General features: G+C 45.1%; 1 protein-coding gene across 1 annotated transcript in view; it reads left to right on the top strand.

Moving 5' to 3' along the window:
* Positions 1 to 19,213, top strand: part of MTX3 (metaxin 3) — an 81,412-nt gene that overhangs the window by 22,085 nt on the left and 40,114 nt on the right. The window contains exon 3 of the mRNA XM_068271806.1: positions 3,494 to 3,570. Within this exon, the coding sequence (XP_068127907.1) occupies positions 3,494 to 3,570 (77 nt within the window). The remainder of the gene's footprint in view (positions 1 to 3,493; positions 3,571 to 19,213) is intronic.

The following is a 19,213-nucleotide window of genomic DNA, read 5'->3' on the forward strand; positions in this document are numbered from 1 at the left end:
CTATGGAGCTGAACTCCACATCAGATAAAATCTTTGCAAGATGCTGCACACAAAGATGCTGTACACATGCAAGAGATCTGTTCCTGCAAGAGATCTGTTCCTGCAAGAGATCTGTTCCTGCAAGAGATCTGTTCCTGCAAGAGATCTGTTCCTGCAAAAGATCTGTTCCTGCAAAAGATCTGTTCCTGCAAAAGATCTGTTCCTGCAAAAGATCTGTTCCTGCAAAAGATCTGTTCCTGCAAATTGCATTCATATTCTATGAGATCTGCAGATCATCATACACACCTTGTTTAACTGACATTCATCTGCAGATCAGATCCACCAGGATGGATTTTCAGATCTGCAGATGATTGTCTGATCTGCAGATGAAGTCTGTTAAACAAGGTGTGTATGATGATCTGCAGATCTCATAGACTATCATTGCAATTTGCAGGAACGGATCTTTGGCAGGAACGGATCTTTGGCAGGAACGGATCTTTTGTGTGCAGAATCTTGCAAAGATTTTTTCCTGATGGGGAGTTCATCTCCATAGAAAAGACTGTGAAGGTATGGCTCTCATACTACATGAAGGGTGGTAAGATTGGTCTGTGATCTTTCATTTTCCAAAGACTATAGTCTGATGTGTGTATGCACCTTAAGGCTTGCAGCTTGCATAACACATCCGCACCTGGTAACTCTTGAATCCTTTTCATTCTTTGGAGTAATGTTTTGCCACAACACTAAAGGTGCATGTTGAGATTTAAGTACCCTCCGAGATCACACTTCACTTTTGTTCTGCGAGTTTGCGAAATTGGATCAGACTTGTGTGGCTTTTCCATCACACATTCCCTCATAGCTACCGTATTATTAAGTTAAAGGGGACCTCTGCTGTAAATTCCGAAGTGAAAAAGAGCCAGAAGGACATTTACTATGACTGCTCCTCCCCCTTTCCAGAGCAGCAGTGAATCATTGTGGCAGCTCTGGAATGCAGTATACTGTGGCGGGCACTTCAATACTTCTCTCTTCACCTCTCCTCTCTGTGATAGGCTGACTCAGTGGCACAGGTAGGAGCAGAGTACGCCTGAGGCACCTCCCATCCACAGACGACACATTCTCCTAGCAGTGTTTGCAAAGGCAGAAAATGCCATGGCAGCTTTCCAGAAAGTCTAATCTACAAAACCTGGATTTGTTTTTGGGCACAAATGATCTGTTTTTTTAGACATTTTTTCTTGTTACACTGTTATAATTTTGGCTGTCTGTGCTGATAGTTTGGGCTTTTTTTATTTGAACAAACCGGCAGTAAATAAAATGGAGACTTCTATAAAAGTTGTGGTAAAGCTGCATGCGCAAAGAATTATTACCAATCCTCCGCAAGGGTACAAGTGGCCAGTGGGCCAGGGCTGTGGAGTCGGAGTTGGGCAATTTTGGGTGCATGGAGTCGGTGGTTTCATAAACTGAGGAGTCTGAGTCGGAAGATTTTTTTATTTTTTTTACCACCAAATCCACAGCCCTGGCTAGTGTAATGCCGGGAATACACGGTATGTACCGCTCTATTATGCCGCCGGATCGATTCCCGCTCGTCCCCGCAGGCGATTCTCGTATCTTCTGCTCGGTTTCCTTATCTTTTTCCATTGTCCCGCCTGTGGTATCAAGCACGGAATCGATCCGGCGGGTGATCGGACATGTCGGAAATTATCAATCGAGCCATCTAATGGCTCAATCGAGCGGTACCGTGTATTCCCAGCATTAGACTAAGGAGTCGTAGTCGAGAAGTCGGAGCAATTTTGGATACCTGGAGTTGGAGTCGGTGGTTTCATAAATTGAGGAGTCGAAGTCGGATGATTTTCGGACTCCAGAGCCCTGCAGTGGGCATGCATCTTACAGACATCCAACCAAACTGAAATTACATTTTAGACAGACCATATCACTAACTTGGCATTTTTTACACCTAGCTTCACTCATTGGTGCAACATGTGGGCACATAAATAGTCAGCTAGTCATTGTATTTTGCAATGAGAAATGGGGGAAGACATTTGCCTCGAGTCCCACCAATGTCACAACAATGCTAACCTTGTTCTGCTGTTGGCCAGTACTGATAAAGTAGCGAAAAACAGTTTTCTATACAATAATGCAGAACACATGAAACCGTGTGAACCTTGGCGCTGTGTTCAAGGGAAGTTACTTATTGGAGAAACATGTCCTGTGCTTATAGCGGTTCTGGTTAACATTACAGTAAGATCGTACAGGGAGACATTACCAATTCCCAGCGCAAAGTCCCATAGACATGACTTCTTCAGGAAAGAACGCACTCCTAAAGTTTTGTTGGGTGATGGGGGGGGCTTTGGGGGGATTGTGTAAGCTCTTTGAGATACAAGGAGTCTGCTATTCGATCAAAGAACACCAGTTTTGGCTTTTGAAGCACATGCCATCTGCATTATCTTGGCCATGTGCTGTGATTAAACCACTTGAGCTTTCTGATGTCCATTTACTTGATTATCTGCTTCACATGTTTACATTGCTGTGTTTTTTCTCTGCATAGAGTTTTCTTTTCTCTAAAACTTGACGATGCCAATTGCCAAGTGAATTTCAGATGAAGTGCTTTCAAATGGGGTCCAGAACTCTGTAAATCACCCTCAGGGCTGGTGTAAGACAAGCGGGATGCCTGGGGCAAAAGTAACCCTTCCTCAAGGAAAGTCAGCCCTTGGGGCCCCCACTCCACAGGACACCCCCTTCCCCCTCAAAGGTGCTCTCCCGCTGACTGCTCCCTGTGGCCCTGACATGCTCAGAAGCTGAGCTGCCTTGTAGTAACTTGCCTGTACCGGCTGCTACTCCTTTCCGATCTCCGTCTTAAGCCATGCTGCCTGCGTCTTCTCCTTCCAGCGCACGTTATGTGTAAATAACATGGCTGGGCATACAGAAGAGGCAGGCAGCGTGGCTGAAGATGGAGATCGGAAAGGAGCAGCTGCCGGGACAAGTGAGTTACTACAAGGCAGCTCAGCCACGGAACATGCAGGGTCCATGGAGAGCAGTCAGCGGGAGACCATTTGGGGTGTCCAGTGGAGAAGGGGCCCCTGGAGTGGTCATGCGCCCTGGGGCAATTGCCCCATTTGCCTCAATGGCACTGCTGGCCCTGATTCCCCTCTGCCAGGTGGCCTGCCATTATGGGGGCAGCAAGAGCGGCTGCTTGGACTTGTAGTCACAGTGCACATGCCGGCTACGACTTCCCGCAGGATTGTGCACATACTCCAGTGGACATATTGCGCATGCGCCGAACCAGGACTTTGGAACGGGCCACTTTGCAGGGAATGGTGGCTGAAGCCAGGCCACGGGAAGAGCGGTAAGCACTCCCCATACACACAGTAGGCATCATTTTGGCATATTAGCGCTAAGGTATCCTTTAAGTAACTGAACCTTTTTGGGTCTGTCATCCATTATGTCCGCCTGTCCCTCTTTGCTTTGTTATATTGATGCTAAAGATTGCTACGACTTCATTTGTGCCATGTTTCTCATATAGGTAATGGACCAATATTAATATCAAAGGAGGACGTTATTACGCAGCCAGCCAACATACTGAATTTTCTTAGGAAACAGGTGAGTTCACGTTTTGCCTTATTTATTGGAGATCCTGTTCAGCACCTGAATGATATTTTGTAGGCAGGAGTTCAAAATGGACTCATTGCTTGTTCCATTCTCTCACCAGATGGTTATTATCTACGTTTGGCTCTAATTGAGTCTAGTTTTCTGGCTCATTGGCAGAAGCGATGTTATCTTTAGGAAGTCTTAGTATAATTGTGTTCCTCAAGCTTGAAGTTCTGTAGAAGTTTGTGATCCGCTAATAAATCTTTGTCCTGACTCCAAAACGTGCGCGTTCGATGCAGTTCTCTAAGCAGGAAGCCTTCGCAGGAATGCCAGCCAGACTTCTGGTTTACGTGGAACGCTCAGTAATCCCGTAATACGTTTATAATTCTCTGGCTGTTCTTGTAAAAAGGTGTTGTGTATCGAAAACGGTTACGAAATGCAGCCGTGTTATTGAGTGCCTTACTACTTTATAAGTCATCACACAATCCTCGTTTCTGTAGAAAAGGTAAATGTCTAAATCATAGTACATCAAACCTGTGGGCCAGCTGGATAACATACTGGTAAGGCTGCTGCCTTTGATGTATGGTTTGAGGTTTTGAACAGGGTTCAAATCCCGGCTCAAGCCAGGACGTAATACAGTAAGGAGTATTTGGGCAAGGCTCCCCAATGATCCTGGCGGAGCGCGTCCTTAGTGGCTGCAGCTCTGAAGCGCAAAATGAATGTTCCGTGTCTAATCAGACAATTTGTGTTCTGTGGCTTTCCTTACAAGAACACAAACTAAGAGTATCATCTGGAAAGTATCAGCTGTTTTTTTTTTATTAAATAGTTACATATAGTTACATAGTTATTTGGGTTGAAAATAAACATATGTCCATCGCGTTCAACCAGAGAACAAAGTACAACACCAGCCTGCTCCCTCACATATCCCTGTTGATCCAGAGGAAGGCGAAAAAACCCTTACAAGGCATGGTCCAATTAGCCCCAAAAGGGAAAAAATTCCATCCAGACTACAGGTGGCAATCAGATAAAATCCCTGGATCAACATCACTGGGCATTACCTAGTAATTGTAGCCATGGATGTCTTTCATTGCTAGGAAAGCATCCAAGCCTCCTTTAAATGCAGGTATAGAATTTGCCATAACTACTTCCTGTGGCAATGCATACCCCATCTTAATCACTCTTACTGTAAAGGAACACTTTCCTAAATAAATGGCTAAAACATTTCCGCCATGCGCAGATCATGTCCTCTAGTGCTTTGAGAGGGCCTAGGGACAAAAAGCTAATCCGCCAAGCTTTTATATTACCCTCTGATATATTTTATACATGTTAATTAGATCTCCTCTAAGGCGTCTTTTCTCTAGACTAAATAAACCCAGTTTATCTAACCTTTCTTGGTAAGCGAGACCTTCCATCCCACGTATCAATTTTGTTGCTCTTCTCTGCACCTGCTCTAAAACTGCAATATCTTTCCTGTAATGTGGTGCCCAGAACTGAATTCCATATTCCAGATGTGGCCTTACTAGAGAGTTAAACAGGGGCAATATTATGCTAGCATCTCGAGTTTTTATTTCCCTTTTAAATTATCCTAAAATTGTATTAGCTTTAGCTGCAGCGGCTTGGCATTGAGTACGGTTATTTAACTTGTTGTCGATGAGTACTCCTAAGTCCTTCTCCAAGTTTGATGTCCTCATCTGTATCCCATTTATTTTGTATGGTGCTAGACCATTGATATGATCAAAATGCATGACTTTACATTTTTCAACATTGAATTTCATCTGCCATTTATGTGCCCATATAGCCATCCTATCCAGATCCTGTTGCAATATGTCACTATCTTCCTGAGAGTTGATGATTCTGCACAATCTTGTATCATCTGCAAAAATAGCAACACTGCGTTTTGCGGGAGTGATTTTCCCGCGATTAGCGCGGAAAAATCACTGGACACTGCGGCGGTATTGGAGCGATTGCGATTAGCGTTCTATGCACGCTAATCGTGGATCACTCGTGGCCGGCAAACCGCTGCTTGCAGCGCGGTTGCGGTTATCGCAGTGAGAACACTGCCACTCGCTACATTGTGTAGCGGTTCTTGCAGAACCGCTAGCGGTTTGCCGTGAGCGGGAATCGCGCGATTCCCGCTCAGGTGAGAACGGGCCCTTAGGACCCGAGGATGCATGCCATCCGGGCCAGGTGCCTTGTCTATTTTTAATTTATTTAGTCTTGCCTTCACTTTTTCCTGCGTTAAGTATTTAATATTACAGTTGGAAGATTGAGACTCTTCTGCATTTGTAATTTGCAACAGTGATGTTTCCCTTGTGAAGACAGAAGCAAAGAAAGCATTGAATCTGCCTTTCCTTGATCATCCACCATTGAGTTCCCATCCTCATCCTTTAGGAGTCCAATACCGTCAACCTTTCTTTTTTTAGAGTTGATGTACTTGTAAAACTTTTTGGGTTAGATTTGATATCCCTAGCGATTTGATTTTCAGCTTCAATCTTTGCCTGCCTAATTTCTTTTTTTACAACTTTTATTGCACTCCTTATAATTGCTTAGTGCAGCCTCGGTCCCCTCCCTGTTTTAGGACCTTTATAGGCATTCTTTTTCCACTTCATTTTTTCACTTTATGCATCAGAGCAATTTTCACCTCCCATTCATTTGCCAATAACTTTATCACTAATTATCACATTGAATTGCTCTATATCTGTTTTTTTCCGCCACCAATTAGGCTTTCTTTGGGTGGTACATTTTTGCTAAGAATTATTTTTTTTCTGAATGCATTTTAACAGGAATATTAAGAAAAAAATTAAATTCATTTTCTCAGTTTTTGGCCATTATAGATTTAAAATAATACATGCTACCATACTTAAAACCGATGTATTTTATTTGCCCATTTGTCCCGGTTATTACACCATTTAAATTATGTCCCTAAAATATGCATTTGCTTTCGCATGCCTAAATATGCAGGGTCAAAAACCAAAAACCGCAATACAATTGCCCTGCGGGAATTAGTTCATGCTACATAGCACTATCCAGGGGCGCCACAAGGAGGCTTCCCATTGCCCCCATACAACCGGGGGGCCGCGGGGGTCCCAGGCTCTCTCACCGCCTGGAACCCACACAGCGGCACCCCGGAGGTGGAGGCTGGGGGTGCAGGCGATCTCCCCAGCGTGGCCAGCGCCGGGAAGAGCCGCCCACACACACCTCCCAAGATTAAAAACAGGCACTTACCCTAACGTCCATTGCGTTCTGCTATATGCGCATGACCTGGGCGCGACACATAAGGGGAGGACAGGCGCAAATAGCCTGCTCCAGGGCTCTCACCTCCTAAAACAAGCCATTCACCACTTGCCTCCAAAGAAAATAAAATGCAATGCTAATTACAACAGAGAAAATGTGTGCATCAACCAAGTGAACCTGGCAAAGGCCTGGGGCACACCAGAGGAGTTTTTCTGAGCGTTTTGAGTTTTTAAATCTGCTGCTAATGTTATCCTATGTGTCTGTGCACACTGGAGCAATGAGGTTTTGTAAAAAAAACCCCATAGCATTACATTGGAAAGAGCTTTTGAAACCTCTAAAAGCTCTTCCCAATGTAATGCTATGGGTTTTTTTTTACAAAACCTCATTGCTCCAGTGTGCACAGACGCATAGGATAACATTAGCAGCAGATTTAAAAACTCAAAACGCTCAGAAAAACTCCTCTGGTGTGCCCCAGGCCAAATTTGGCTTTGCAAATTTGGCCTATTGGCTAATCACGAGACATTGCTCATGCAAATATGCATTTGCTTTCGCATGCCTAAATATGCAGGGTCAAAAACCAAAAACCGCAAAACAATTGCCCTGCGGGAATTAGTTCATGCTACATAGCACTATCCAGGGGCGCCACAAGGAGGCTTCCCATTGCCCCCATACAACCGGGGGGCCGCGGGGGTCCCAGGCTCTCTCACCGCCTGGAACCCACACAGCGGCACCCCGGAGGTGGAGGCTGGGGGGTGCAGGCGATCTCCCCAGCGTGGAATTAAATTCATTTTCTCCGTTTTTGGCCATTATAGATTTAAAATAATACACGCTACCATACTTAAAACCGATGTATTTTATTTGCCCATTTGTCCCGGTTATTACACCATTTAAATTATGTCCCTATCACAATGTATGGCGCCAATATTTTATTTGGAAATAAAGGTGCATTTTTTAACAAGCTTATAATTGAAAAAATGTTCGCAATATACCCTCTTCGCATGCATATTAAAAAAAGTTTAGACCCTTAGGTAACTATTTGTATTTTGTTCTTTTTTTTTATTGTAATTTTTTTCTAATCAAAAATTTTATTTGGGTAATTTCTGGTGTGGGAGGTAAACCGTTAATTTTAAATGTAATAATGTGGGTTTATTTTTATAAAAAAAAAATGTATGTAGATGTACTTTTACTATTTTGGTAGATGTACTATTCAGGGCTGTGGAGTCGGTCCAAAAATCCACCGACTCCGACTCCTCAGTTTAGGATTCCTCCGACTCCACGACTCCGACTCCTCTAATTTGCATATTACAATTTTGTTGATTAAAAGTATGTAACATGAAATTCGTCTCTTAACTGCCAACGCTTAGGAATTTTACAAGACAACTGAAGTGAGAAGGATATGTAGACTACTATATTTATTCCCTTTAGACTAAAACTAGTCCTTGGTAAGAGTACTTGTAAAAGGTACAACCGGAACAAAGAACATCTATCAAGTGTGGGTGCATGTAAGAATGATGTGCAGGTACTCTGCAGGGGAATGAGGAGATTGTAAACAGACAACACCTCTGTGTTCAATGTGCACAGCATTCTCAGTGGATTCCCTGCAGCTCTGTGGGGAGTGCATATGTAGAGTATAGTACTACTGTGTAACAAAGTAAACCTGAGACAGATGAAATTAAAGTTTTATACATACCTGGTGCTTCCTCCAGCCGCTTTCAGGATAATCAGTCCCTCGTTGTCCTCCTCCACCACCTGGATCTTCTGCTATGAGTCCAGGTACTTGAGTCAGTCAAGCGTAGTGCGCATGCACACACTCCGCCGCCAGGAGCATACTACACCTGTGCAGCACTATTGCGCAGGTGCAGAATGTTCCTGGCTGTGGGAGCGGGGTGCGGCCGGACAGCGCTGACTGGCTGAATTACCAGGACTCCTAGCAGAAGATCCGGGTGGTGGAGGACAGTGAGGGACTGATTAGCCTGAAGGGGGCTGGAGGAAGCCCCAGGTATGTATAAAACTTTACTTTTCATCCGTCTCAGTTACCCTTTAATTTGTAGTCACCAAACCAAATTTTAATAACATATCAAATTATTTTATTTCATCAGCAAAGGGAGTGCATACATTTGCATAAATCAGCATCAATGCAGAATTATTTCCATCTCGTTGACCATCTCTATTAGTGACATAGCTACACATCAGGCTTTATTCTTACAGCATAGATGTTAGTTAGTATATATAAGAGATTCCTGTGTACACATCATATATACAGTCACAATCAGATATGTATATCTGACCTTAAAAATACAGGGACTGCTTTATTGAAGCAGCACAAGTAACTAATTTTGATTGGTTTATTTCATTTTTGTGGACTAAGCACAGCTATTACTGTATATATACTGTATATATACATTATTTTTAATGACTATTATCTGAGAAATAGAACATTTTATCATATTTTCTATTTTAATTACAGTTACAAATTCATTCGGAGTCGGTGCATTTTTTCCCGACTCCGACTCCGACTCCAGGCACCCAAAATTGCCCGACTCCACGACTCCGACTCCACGACTCCGACTCCGACTCCACAGCCCTGGTACTATTTACTATTTACAACACAAGTTGGCCACAGTTTTTTTTTTTTGTTTTTTTTTTTGCTTAGCCCTGGAAGCGTACTGATCGCTTCCAGGAAGCATATAGAGGACGGGAAACTTTTTTTTTTGTGTCAGAAAGACTGCTGCCTCTGATGAGAAGCCGTCGGTTTTTCTGCCAGGGACTTGGATCAATGAATGGGAACAATGTTCATTGATCTCCGGGCTACTGGGGGGGAGCGCGCACCAGCTGTAGAGCAGCCGCCTGGATGTCCAGGCGGCATAAATGGTTAAATACACTGCATCTCCTGATGATTTCTCCACATCATCACCTCCTTTATTTAAAGTGAATCTGAAGGGAGGAAACTCCCTTTAGAAACACAAACACTGGTGCACATGGCAGGGGCCCCGAGCTCTGCTACTGCCCGGGACCCCTAATCCCCTTGAAACACCAATAGGAAGAGTGCAGGTGAGCCTCAGGGCTGCCACCACCAGGGGATATTAAAATGGCGGATTGGTGGCTGGGAGTGAGCATTTGCTTCTCGTGTTTTGAAACTCCCTTTAGGTCAGAAGACTATGTACATACCTCCCAACATTTTGGAAACAGAAACCGGGACACTTAGGCCACACCCCCTACACACCCCTAGTCCTGCATACAATAAAGATTTTTCAGAAAAAAAAATGTTTAATCAATAATCCTTCATGTAGTAAATAAATATACCCTGCCCGTGGATGGAAAGGAGGGTGCCACAGGAGAGAAGGCAAAATAATAAATGATCGAGGTGCCAGCTGCCAATACGAGATGCGGGATGTTGGCATCGCATACATTCCTCCCTCATTCCGAATGTGCCCCCCTGCTTGCAGAGTAAAGTGTGCGCAGCGGGCTGTTGTCTTACCATTGATTCTCGCGTACCAGCAGCGGACTTCACTCTAAGCAGAGAAGTCAGCTGCCAGTACGCGAGAATCAATGGTAAGATGACAGCCCGCTGCGCACACTTTACTCTGCAAGCAGGGGGACACGGGGGCACATTCGGAGGGAGTGAGGGAGGAATGTATGTGATGCCGGCATCCTGCATCTCGGATTGGCGGCTGGCACCTTGATCATTCCCCCCCTCTCTGCCAGGCCGGGACACAAGGGGGGGTGGGGTGGCAGGGGATAGCGGGAGCGCCCCCCCAAATCGGGACAGTCCCGCAGGATTCGGGACACTTGGGAGGCTTATATGTGGAGCAGGGGTGAAGGAAACTTTGTGGCTGAGAGCCATGCACGCCACATATTTTAAAATGAAATTCCTTGAGAGCCATACAATATGTTTCAAACTAAATACAAGTACAGTTGGCGCAGCTGTTAGTTTTGGGGGTAGCGTGAGTAAGCTAGTGGTGCACACTACAGCAGTACCGTGCCTACTTTGAGAATTTTACTTTTGCTGCCACACTAAACTGCGCTTCTTGAGCGGCGCTGCTTAGTGAATCAACCCCTACTGATTTGTCTGCGAGCCAGATACAGCCGTCACAACAGCCACATCTGGCACCCGAGCCATAGGTTCCCTACCCCTGATGTAGAGGGAAGGCTCTGGATACCGTAGAACCTTCCCAGTTGTCGGACCATCCCGTTGTTCCAGCACTGTTCCCCGCAAGTACTTTCAAAGGCTGTCCGAGGAGTGCCAAAAACACAGCTGGTCGTAGAACTTTTACGGGGGATGCTGCTGGAACCACAGGACAGACCAAGGACTAGAAAGGCTCTATGGCAGGGGTCAGGAAACTTTTTGGCTGAGATGGCCATAAAGGCCACATATTTTAAAATGTATTTCCCTGAGAGCCATACCATATGTTTCAAACTGGGACAGTAGGGCTCACGTCCCTGTTGCCATGGTGATTTGTATACAGTTAATCCACTGGGCAGCGGAAGTGTGAGACACTTCTTCAGCTTCTCTTGGGTTTCAGCAACATCAGCAATTTCCCCGAGAGCCAGACAGGAGAACTACAGACTAACAGCTTGTACAATTTAGCTAGCGTACTTGGGGGTTGATTCACTTTGTAGGACGAGATCCCTGCACTGTTGCCCCATAGGCTGCCTGTCAAGTGACAGGCAGCCTATTGGGCCAATCAAAATGCAGGGATCTCATTCTACAAAGTTACTGGACCTGACAGGGTCCAGAGTGGGACAATTGGAGCAGCCATTAGTTTTGGGGTACTGTGAAACGCGTTGCACGTTTGGAGTTAATAAATGTTACTTTAGACTGTAAGTAACCTGTCCATTGTCCGGCCTTTTTTCAGAAGGGAGGTGAGTCCACCCACTTCCCCCTTTTAACAATTTTAACAAATTTTATTCTACTTGGCGCCTCTGTTATCGTATTTCAATATTATCTAGTCCACCCTTGGTGGAGGGGTGTATCCCCATTTTCTCCTATCTACAGAGAGCGACTTTTTAAACCTGAGCGGGGTCAGGTTACAGTTCTCCCCGCCGGCCTGTCCAGTGGTTGCCTTTGTGCCGACCCACCCTTGTGAGTATAATCATCAAATTTATTCACAACAGATCTCTCCATATTAACATACTGCACCATATTGGGCTCTCGGTTTCTCCCCTTTTTTTCAAGCTCTTTCAGGACTTTGTCCCTCTTGCTATGTAAATATATATGTTTCTCTATTAAAAAAATCTTTGTGTTTGACTCTAAACTTTATTCCCATCCTTTAAATTGATATATTACTAATTTTAAAATGTTAATATGAAGGAAAATGAACCAGGAATGAAAGGACCCGTGTGGTTTGAATGATAAAACATACAGTATTTTTCTTATGAAATCTTTATGCGTGACTAGGGGTGTGTCGGAGGCATGATCAAGGGTGTGGCAGGGACGTGGCTTAAGTGTCCCTCTTTCTCATCTTAAAAAGTTGGGAGGTATGCAGCCCTGATCCGTAGTGTGGATGCTAGTAATGGTAAATCTTTCCATCAGTTGGTCTGCTCCTTACACTCCCTCCTCAGAGATGTTGTGCCCAGCAGTCTCAGCGACATGTGACGGCTTTAGTGACCATCCTCAGTGGTGTCGCCTCTATGCTGACCCCCTGTGTATTGAGTGTTCTGCTATATGAAAGCCAGATGTGAATCTAGGGTGGTATTTTCCATAACCCTCCTGGTATGCTGTGATCTTGTTTTTGGCAGTTGCCTAACCAGTAATAAGAAACCTGTCTACTCACTGAAGAATTGGCAGGGTTCAGATTGGTTGGTTTTTGGAATCAGTACCTTCAGCGCTGGTGGTCGAACCTCTAGTTATGTTAGTATGACACAGCAAATATTTTATTAAAAAAAAAAAAAAAAGCTGATAGTGGAATGGGAACCGCTGAGCAGCGTGAATCGGCATACATAAAATTGTTTCTGACCTGTACTGGATAGAGTGAGTGTACTTGCATTTCAGGGTTAATAGACCTGTAAAAATGTGTCAATCTATAATACTGATCCATAGTTGTAAGTCGCCACAGACCCAGAAGCTACTGGATCATTATGACAACCTGGCAACTGTCATCTTTTGTATTATCATCAGTTTGTATACTGGACTACTTTGCAGCAGCCTAAGGAGCCTCTGACTGATACCCTCTGACGAAGGGACATCCCGAAACGGCGCTGTCAGGATATTACTAATCCCCATGGGACATTACTTTGCTGTGTTTATGTTCAGGTCCATACTAAGCTTATTTGTTCACTGCTAACAATCTTGAGCATTACGCTGCCTAAGGAGGTTGTCTGTTCCCAGGGGAATTTTGTTGTTCCACCCCACTGTATGTCATTTTGTATACTGCGGTTTTTGATGTTTATTTGATGTATATGAGCTTATCTGCCCTCTGGGGCTTTGTGTATCAACTTTAATACATATCTTTATGCAACTCATTGTGGCTGGTGTGCGAGTCATTACTTTTTTTTTTTATAGATTTTTTATTTTCAGAATTTTTAACAGTTTAACAGTACAGAAGAAATCAATCATCAAAGAGGTTACAGGACAGTCTTTATGTATGTTCAGACAATGAGTTATATATCAATAATAATTGAAACACTCGTGTATGGAGTATCAGGCAGGTTACACTCATCGAAGTTTAGTGGTGTTGCAATTGGGAGATACCGAGCCAGTGGTATCTACGCTGGGAGTGTATTCTGCATTTTTAAATGTGCGAAAGTGTGGACTGGTGAGAGACAGGGAGGAGAATCACTCAAGGAGCGAGAAATGTGGGGAGTGGAGAACCACTCAACCGATAGCTGCTGCTTGTTGAGAATGGGAGTGAGGAATCCCTGGGGCCCATAGGGATCAATCCACCAGGGACTCACCTTAAGAAGGTATAATGTTGCCATGGAATGTATTCTCCGTGTCTCTCACCATACGTGTGCAGTGAGTGTCCATACCTGGGGGAATCACGATCTTTCACTGGAGGGTCTATTCCGTGGTAACTATAGGCTATATGTTGTCCTGTTGTTAGACTGGATTAGCCGTCTGGAAAGGTAAAGTGGGTAGGAGGAAAAGATGAGATGAATAGGGTAGAGTGTAGTAGAGAGGAAAAGAAGAAAGAGAGAGGTAGAAGAAAGGAAGAAGAATCCCGTCGGCCAGGTGGCCCCTGCCACGCCTTAAAGGTCCGTCCCTTATATGAGTGATAAAGTATTTTAGGTGAGGATGGGTGGTTTGTGAACGCCAGGGGGTGTGGGCCGTGTCTATGGGGGCTGTGGGGTGGAGGTTATTGCTGCTTTGTATTCTGGTGATTCAGTATATATATGCCAATGGATCCATGTGCGATTATGTGATTCCTCTCTGCCGTGAATGGCATGTGTCATGGATTCCATTAGGTTAATCATTTGTATTTCCTTAAGCCATTCAGAGATTGTAGGAGGGCTAGTGGATTTCCAGTGGCGTGTTATGAGAATACGTGCTGCTTGTATTAGGTGTTTAGCTAGGGACCTTTTAAAGCTTTTAATAGATTTAGTAGTGTGATGTAGCAAGTAGTAAGCTGGGTCAGGGTTGGGTTCACCGTCTGTAAGTGTTTTAATTATCTTCTGTACTTCTTGCCAAAAGGGGTTGATCACGGGACAGCTCCAGAGAATGTGTAACAAGGTGCCCTGGTCAGAGTTGCATCTCCAACATGTAGGATCAACTGCCGGGTACATGCTGTGTAGTCTAACAGGGGTATAGTACCATCTGCTCAGTATTTTATAATTAGATTCTTGAATCTTTGCTGAGACAGAGGCTTTTTGATTAAGGAGGAGTATTTTTTCCCATTGTTTATCTGTGAATACATGTTCTAGTTCCTGTTCCCATTTAAGTTTGAGGTTTAAGGACCAGGAGTCATCATGTATAAGCAGTTGATAAATCTGTGAGAGAGACCTTTTAGTCTGACCAGAGCCCAAGCAGAGTGATTCAAAGGGAGTTAGGTCCCGGGATAATTGGTCCCTAGTGCCTAGAGAGCGTAGAAAGTGTTGAAATTGCATGAGGCTCCATGCATCTAGGTTTGGGTTTTCCCTAGATGATTGGATCTTGGATAAAGGTGTCCAGATATTATTGGAGATTAATTCCTTAGCCCTTAAGACCGGTTCCGATCTCCAGGCGGTGTATCCTCGGGGTTTATTTCCCGGTGGAAAGAGGGGATTGTTCAGTAATGGGAGCAGGGGGGTCGGCCAGGGTGAGATCAAATGTAGGCGGCGGTATTGGTAGAGAGAGGTGAGGGTGGAGGACGGCGAGGTGTAGTCGGTGGAGACCTTGGCAGACTGCCATGGGAAAGTGTTAAGGTCTTTTCCCAAAAGATCTTGTTCCAGCTGTACCCATCTTTTGTATGTAGTATGGCGGTGCCAGTCAATTAGTCGGCAAAGAGATGCGGCAGCATGATATTTCTTTAGGTCAGGGACTGCCAATCCTCCTTGGGGTTTCGTTAGTACCATGGCTGAATGCCGAATTCTAGGAGGTTTCCTTTTCCAGATGAACTGGGAAAAGCATTTTCTCAGATCCCGGAAATGTTCTGGAGGGGGCATAATGGGCAGCGCTTGGTATAGGTATAGCAGCCTGGGGAGCACATTCATCTTTAAGATGTTTATGCGGCCCAGCCATGAAAAATGGGGTTGGTCCCATTGCTGTAGATCCTGTTTAATTTTGGCTACTATAGGAGGAAAGTTATATTTATATATTAGGGAGCTTACAGGTGGAAGATGGATTCCCAGGTAGCTGATGGAATGGGGTACCCATTTGAAGGGGAAGTTATGCTGAATGTTAGCTTTCTGCTCTGGATTAAGTGAGATTCCCATTGCCTGACTTTTGTCTGAGTTAATTTTATAGTTGGCTAGATTCTGGTAGGTGTTTAATTCGCGCATTAGGTTAGGGAGAGATATGTGAGGTTCTGCAATGAAAAAGAGAAGGTCATCGGCGTAGGCCGCCACCTTGTGTTCAGAAGAAGGGAGTTGTAGACCCTTAACATCTCTGTTCGCCCATATTGTGCGTAAGAGCGGTTCTAGAGTTAGGGCAAAAATGAGTGGGGATAACGGGCAGCCCTGCCTGGTGCCGTTAGTGATTGGCAGTGAGTCTGACACAGTTCCGTTCACCCCGACACAAGCTGAGGGGCGAGAGTATAGAGACAGAATCCATCTCAGCATGTGAGAGCCGAGTCTTATATGTTTAAGAGTGCCCTCTAAAAAGCCCCAATCTACCCTGTCAAACGCTTTTTCGGCGTCAGTTGACAGGAGCAGAGTGGGGACATGTGCCTTATGGGCCCATTCAATCAAATCCACTGCTCTGATGGTGTTGTCCCTAGCCTCTCTGCAGGGGATGAAGCCAGCTTGGTCGGGGTGCACGAGTTGGCCCATATAGGGGGAGAGCCTGTTGGCGAGGATTTTGGCAAACAGTTTGAGATCGACATTGAGTAATGATATAGGTCTATAATTGGAACACAAGGTGGCGTCCCTACCTGCTTTCGGGATGACAGTGATTTGTGCTGCTAGCATATCTTGGGGAAGTTGAGTATGTGGGGGATCATCTGAGATTAGGCTATTAAGCGCTGTGGTTAAGAAGGGGCAGAGATCTTCCTTGAAAGCCCTATAGTATTCCAAGGGGAACCCGTCTGGGCCGGGGGCTTTTCCTACCGGAGACTCTTTGATAGCTAGTCTAATTTCATCTGGTGTGATGGGTTGCTCTAGTTCCTCCGATGCCTCTGGTGAAAGGGAGGGAAGTCCTGATTTGCTCAGGTATTGTGTGATAGATTGTTCCTTAGTTACTGAGGGGGCGCGTGTCTGTTGCTTAGGGAGGTTGTAAAGAGTGTGATAAAAATTTCGGAAAATTCTTGCTATGGATTCATTTCTGGTTTTCTTGGAACCATTATGGTCTTGTATGCATGAGACATGTGATCTTGTCTGTTGCTCACGTAGGGCCCGGGCTAGATATTTGCTGCATTTGTTGCTATACTCATAGTACGTGCGTCTGCATTTCAGGATTATGTGCTTTTCTTTTTGGTATAGAAGTTGGCGTAATTTATCTTTTTCCTGCGTGAGATTGGAGTAATCCTCTGTTGTCATTGTTGATTTATGTTTTTGTTCAAGCTGGCTAATTAAGGAGAGGGAGTTATTTAAGGCTGACAGACGCTGTTTATTGAGTATACTAGCTTCTTGTATGAGAATGCCTCGGATGACGCATTTATGTGCCGCCCAGAGGGTTAGTGGGGAGATATTTTCAACGTTATTGGTTAGAAAGTAGTCTGAGATGGCCTTTTGTAGTTTTGATTTGAGTTCCGGTTTTTGTAACAGGGAGGTGTTTAGGCGCCATTGTCGAGGAAGGCTTTGTTTGGGACGGAGTCCTATCTCAAGGGTCACAGTGGAATGATCTGATAGGAGGGAGGGGTTGATGTCAGTGGTGATTGGCTCAGAGAGGAGATTTTGGGAGATGAAAATAAAATCTATGCGGGTATAGGTGTTGTGTAAGGGCGAGAAGTATGTGAAGCCTCTGGAGGTTGGATTCTGTACTCTCCAAACATCAATAAGCTGTCTAATTCTTAGGGCAGTTCTGCAGGATCTGATTGCCTTGTTGGTCAGGGAGCTCTTACCTGCCGAGTTGTCTATCGTTGGGTCCAGGACCGCGTTTAAGTCTCCTCCCAGAATGAGGCTTCCTTCGGCAAATGAGTCCAAGGTTTCAAGGGCCCTGACCAAGAAGGCTGGTTGCCCACCATTGGGGGCATAAAATGTACCCAATGTGAGTTTCCTGGATAAGTATTCACCTTTTATAAAAAGGAGTCTACCCGCAGAATCTCTGTGCGTCTGCAGGGACGAGAGAGATATATGTTTGGAGAGGAGGATTGCTACTCCTTTAGACTTGGAGTCTGGGTTGTTGCTGTAAAAAGCCTGGGTGTAGTTTCTATCTGTTAGTTTGGGGTGTGAGTCCCCTCTGAAGTGCGTCTCCTGTAGGAACACAACGTGTATTTTGTCTTTATGCAATTGCTTCAATAAAGCCCTCCTTTTTTCAGGGACATTAAGTCCCCTGGCGTTCACTGTTCTTATTTTAAGGAACATTTGAATGGTGTAGGTAGTAGCTGTGGGGACAGGAGTGACGCAGTGTGGGGCCTGTGGCCAGCGGGACAGGAAAGAATAGATAAAGGACAGAGTTAGAGTAATGAGAGAGAGATGGTCGTCCAAGGTTGGACGACAAGCAAATTATTAATGTCATAATTAAAAATGCGAGTTTTCTGTCTGGAACACTTTGTATAGCCCTAAAGGCCATAATGTGTGGGGAACAAAGCAGCATGGTACCGTTTTTCAGAGCTCACGAGCCTGAATATCTGATATTGTATGGGTATGCCATAAGGGAGCATGGGGGGAAAAGAGATAGAGGGGCTGCAAGTACCGGGTCTGCGTAGCCAACCTTTTAAGGAGAGGCAAATTGTAGATGTGTAGATTTCTCATGTATAATAGCGCACAACAGTATGTTCATACGGCAACTACATAACACAGTAACAGCATTAAGACATAGCTACCTAGAAGGAGAGTAAAAGAAAAGAACAACTATCAACTATTGAACCAGTAGTGAACAAAAAATGCTTTCTGAGAGGCGGCGGGGGATTACAATAGAACTAAATTATAGGAAAAAGTGAGGACCCCCCTGCCCGCCTCTCTTTCTTGTGTCAAAGGGTGGTTTACAATATCAAAGTCAGGGTAGCAACGTAGGGCCAGGTATGTGCGAGTCTTGAGATAGAAATAGACTCACCCGGAGGCTCCGCATAAAGGCGGGGGATAGAGGGCTCAGTTTATGGTGGTGAGCAAGCCATGAGGGTGTAGTCCCTGGGCCTTACTTACGAGGTTGCGGCGTCCTGAGGTCCGTTTCGTCGTGGTCTTTGCTGGCTTTCAATAAGTAGAGAGTCTGGGTCCCAATCAGGGAGTTCAGTTTGAGGGATGGCGAGTGCGGTGCAGAAGCCTTTGAGATCAGCAGGGGTTCTCAGGATAGCTGTGCGAGTGTCTATTTTTGCATGCAGATGGAAAGGGAAGCCCCAGCGGTAGATTGCGCCTGATGTCTGCAGCTGCTGCACTAACGGGCGAATAGCTTTCCGTTGTGCAAGGGTGAAGGGGGCCAGGTCCTGGAACAGGGTAACGGAGGCTCCATCAAAGTCTACTGCGCCATACTGTCTCGCTGCTCTCATAATTGCGTCCTTAATTTCAAAATGGTGGATCCGGCAGATCACGTCTCGAGGGGGAGCCTCTCCGCGTGGCATCGGGCGGAGGGCTCTGTGCACTCGGTCAATGCGGATCGGAGGGGAGTGAGCATGGTTGAGGATCTTATCAAAGATGGCTCTTACCGAGTCCGCTAGGTCTTCCTGCCGGGTTGCTTCAGGTAGGCCTCTCA

This window comes from Hyperolius riggenbachi, chromosome 1 (assembly GCF_040937935.1).
Source record: "Hyperolius riggenbachi isolate aHypRig1 chromosome 1, aHypRig1.pri, whole genome shotgun sequence".
NCBI lineage: Eukaryota > Metazoa > Chordata > Amphibia > Anura > Hyperoliidae > Hyperolius > Hyperolius riggenbachi.